This window comes from Triticum dicoccoides, chromosome 4B (genome assembly GCF_002162155.2).
Source record: "Triticum dicoccoides isolate Atlit2015 ecotype Zavitan chromosome 4B, WEW_v2.0, whole genome shotgun sequence".
Taxonomy (NCBI): domain Eukaryota; kingdom Viridiplantae; phylum Streptophyta; class Magnoliopsida; order Poales; family Poaceae; genus Triticum; species Triticum dicoccoides.
In genome coordinates this window covers 9566188-9569513 of record NC_041387.1, presented here as the reverse complement: position 1 = coordinate 9569513, position 3326 = coordinate 9566188, and the positions used below count along the sequence as shown (strand labels likewise).

General features: G+C 40.4%; 1 protein-coding gene across 1 annotated transcript in view; it reads right to left on the bottom strand.

The window, feature by feature from the left end:
- Window positions 1-920: 920 nt before the first annotated feature.
- Window positions 921-3326, bottom strand: part of LOC119294542 (co-chaperone protein p23-2-like) — a 4192-nt gene continuing 1786 nt past the window's right edge. The window contains exons 2-6 of the mRNA XM_037572744.1: window positions 3121-3301; window positions 2613-2769; window positions 1989-2026; window positions 1850-1886; window positions 921-1319 (exon numbers count right to left, since the gene is read on the bottom strand). Of these exons, the coding sequence (XP_037428641.1) occupies window positions 1285-1319; window positions 1850-1886; window positions 1989-2026; window positions 2613-2769; window positions 3121-3301 (448 nt within the window). The 3' untranslated portion in view covers window positions 921-1284. The remainder of the gene's footprint in view (window positions 1320-1849; window positions 1887-1988; window positions 2027-2612; window positions 2770-3120; window positions 3302-3326) is intronic.

Genomic DNA, 3326 nt, shown 5'->3' with positions numbered 1-3326 from the left:
TGTCGGTCATCAATACTCACAATTTTGGCCGATTTTGTCCCGTTTCGTAGACTTTTACCCACTATTTTGGGTCCCAAAGTGATTTCCACGATTAACGAACACCGGGGTGCGTCTACGTGTCGGTCATCAACACTTACAGTTTGGGTCGATTCTGACCCATTTCTTCGACTACTCACTGTTTTAGGGTCCCATAATGATTTTCACGACTGACGAACTCCGGAATGCGTTTACATGTCGATCATCAACACTCACAATTTTGACCAATTCTGACCCGTTTCGTGGACTAGATCCACTCCACTCACATGACCCTAAGGCCACCAAAGACGGACCGCTGGTAGGAGGCAAAGAAATCCTAGCTTTTCAGGGGAGACGACAGTTGTACAGAACTAGGCGTACCATGACATATAAAGTGTACACACAGAATAAGTTTCGGTAGGACAAAAAGTGTGAGTAGAAAAGGCATGAATATTCACTTTTTTAGTGTTTAATTTTTCACCAAAAATACCACACAAGTCATTTCTTCGTGAAACTTTTCACAAGTGTAACACTAGATCAATTTGGTTTCCAAAAAGAATAAGGAATTTTGCCTCTATTTGTTTTGCAATTTCTAAATTATTACTCCCTCCGTCCCAAAATTCTTATCTTAGATTTGTCTAAATACGGATGTATCAAGTCACCTTTTAGTATTAGATACATCCGTATTTAGACGATACATCCGTATCTAGACAAATCTAAGATAAGAATTTTGGAACGGAGGGGGTATTTTCAATTCAGGTGCATTGGCACGCAAAAGGCCGAGACCCAAAGATCCGCACCGCTGCGCTGCGCACCTATCCACAAACTGAGGACTTGATGTAAAAATCATCTAAACATCATGTTTCCATTAGGCAATCCTTAGCAGCATCCACCCTCCACAGACCTAAAAAGTAAAAACTGACTGCTATATAAACAATAATACTGATGCTTGAAGTGCCCATGAATATAATCCTGCCATTGAAACTCTATTAACACATCATGTTGAAGAGAAACCACAAGGTGCTCAGCATACATGTCCGAAATCTTGCTGCATAACAGCAATAACCAAGTCGGTAACGAAACGCGACTCACTAGCTACATTCCAAACCCTAGCTCGGCGACGACAAAAGAGTAACGATCGGTAGATTAAAAGACATGGCACCATGTCACAAGTCTGGCGGTACCACCATCCCAGGTTTTTAGCGTTAACGGTTACTTGCTACAGCGGCACAACCTACTTCATTCATATATCCAGTCCAACCTGTCTGCTCATTTCCCTCTCAGCTTCTCAAGGTCAGGGAGATCTGCAACCAAACAAAGCCGCCGGGTTAGTTACAAGGAGCACATATGCTCTCTGATTGCGACTTTTTTTCAGACTCATTGTTGAGGGGATGCTACAACCAGTACTTTGTTTACGCAAATGATGAATTTGACTGTCGGCAGAAAATAACCCTTGTCAAGTGTGGTAAGAGACTGAATTGTCAACAGTTCAAATCAAGTTATCAAAGGAACTCTTCTTCTGTGCAGAATCATATTCCCTTCGTCTCAAAATAAGTGTCTAAAGTTTAGTACAACTTTGTACTAAAGTTAGTACAAAGTTAAGACACTTATTTTGGAACGGAGGGACTATTTAAGAAAATGAAGTCTAACGAAAATCCTATCGTGACGCTACACAAATACAGATTAGCTCACGCTCCAAACCATATATATAGGTTTGTGTACAGAAAGTTATGTCCATATTGGTAAATTAATCAGGTGTGAATTTGATCGTCAGAAGCAGCATAATGTAAAGGCCAGGCGTATGTGGGATTCAAAGTACAAGATGGGCACTCACACAGCATTCCATCATCAGCATCGCTTTCCTCATTTTCCTGCAACAGCGTGAGGATAACAGTAAGTAACTCTAGACTGAGGATTAAACATAAACCAAGCAAGAAAATGAGGGGGCACAGAAGGTTGATCATGGTTCATACCTCACCACCATCAAAGTCATCGTCTGAACCCGAATTCTCTGAAAGGGATTATGTGTTAGATCGACCGAAGCATAATGCATAGTGAACTAAAATGCAGATAAAAGTGAAGAAAGTAGAGCTTCATAGCAGCTACATGATGGGATCACAGATTAAATAGCCAGAGTACTTATGATCATTAAACCAGCTTCGAAAGAGTATAAACTTATTTAGCGTATCAGCAAATTGCTTGTTACGTAATACATTGCAATCTGAGGAAACTGGGAATGGCATACATGTGACCTTCAGGAAGAATGGTATGTCCCACCCCACCCATAATGACAAACGTAATGGACCCTGATTTTGTGTAAAGCATAATACTTGACGCACACAACAACCAAATGTGATCTACTTAATTACATCTCACTTTCTTTTCAAATCCGTTTTCTGTGATGAACTCCACAAGTTGGTACAGGAAAAATGTCTATGTTGTTCATTTATATCATACTCCCTCCGTCCCGAAATACATGTCATTAAAATGGATAAAAGGGGATGTATCTAGATGTATTTTAGTTTTAGATACATCTCTTTTTATCCATTTTGATGACAAGTATTTTTGGACGGAGGGAGTATATCAAAAGCACATACCAGACTCTTCATCCTCATCACACCATTTGTTCCAGTCAACTTTGATGTATGGATGTTTTGCCTCTGACTTCAGCAAGCGCTTCCACCAACATTTCTTATCTTTCTGGATCGAACAGATTATGTTTCGGGAACCCACCTTTGTCTTTGTTTTGCTTCCCTACAGACAAGTTAAAAAAGGGGTTACTTGACTAACAGTTCACAAGATAAAGTGATGATCGTCCTCATCAACATTGCACAGGAAATTATTCAGCATGCATCGGTTAGTTCCTTCAAACAGGGTATGGCATGTATATAAATATTACGAAGTAGATCATCTATATGTGGATTCAAGTTCCTATGACTGAAAGACGAGCGACAACATTGTAAGTATTATATATGTCCATTCAGTAGCCTTCTAACATGTATCCAAGGAAGAACCCAGAGGTAGAAACTGAACATAAGTCAACATCAACTGAAACCAGCCCTGTATTACAATGTAGAACTGACGACCACAACCACATATACTTACCTCAGGCAGTATGGAATCGAATAGCTCCAAATTCAAGCTAAAAGATTCCCCATGAGCAACAGCTGAGAAGCTAAAGATGCCGTGAGGTTCAGTCTTGATCACAACATCTTCTGCGTCTGGGACTGAGATAGTCAGGTAAACCTTTTCAGAGCGTTGAGCCCAGAGCACCTCAGGTTGACGACTGCATGCCATAGAAAATGCATCAT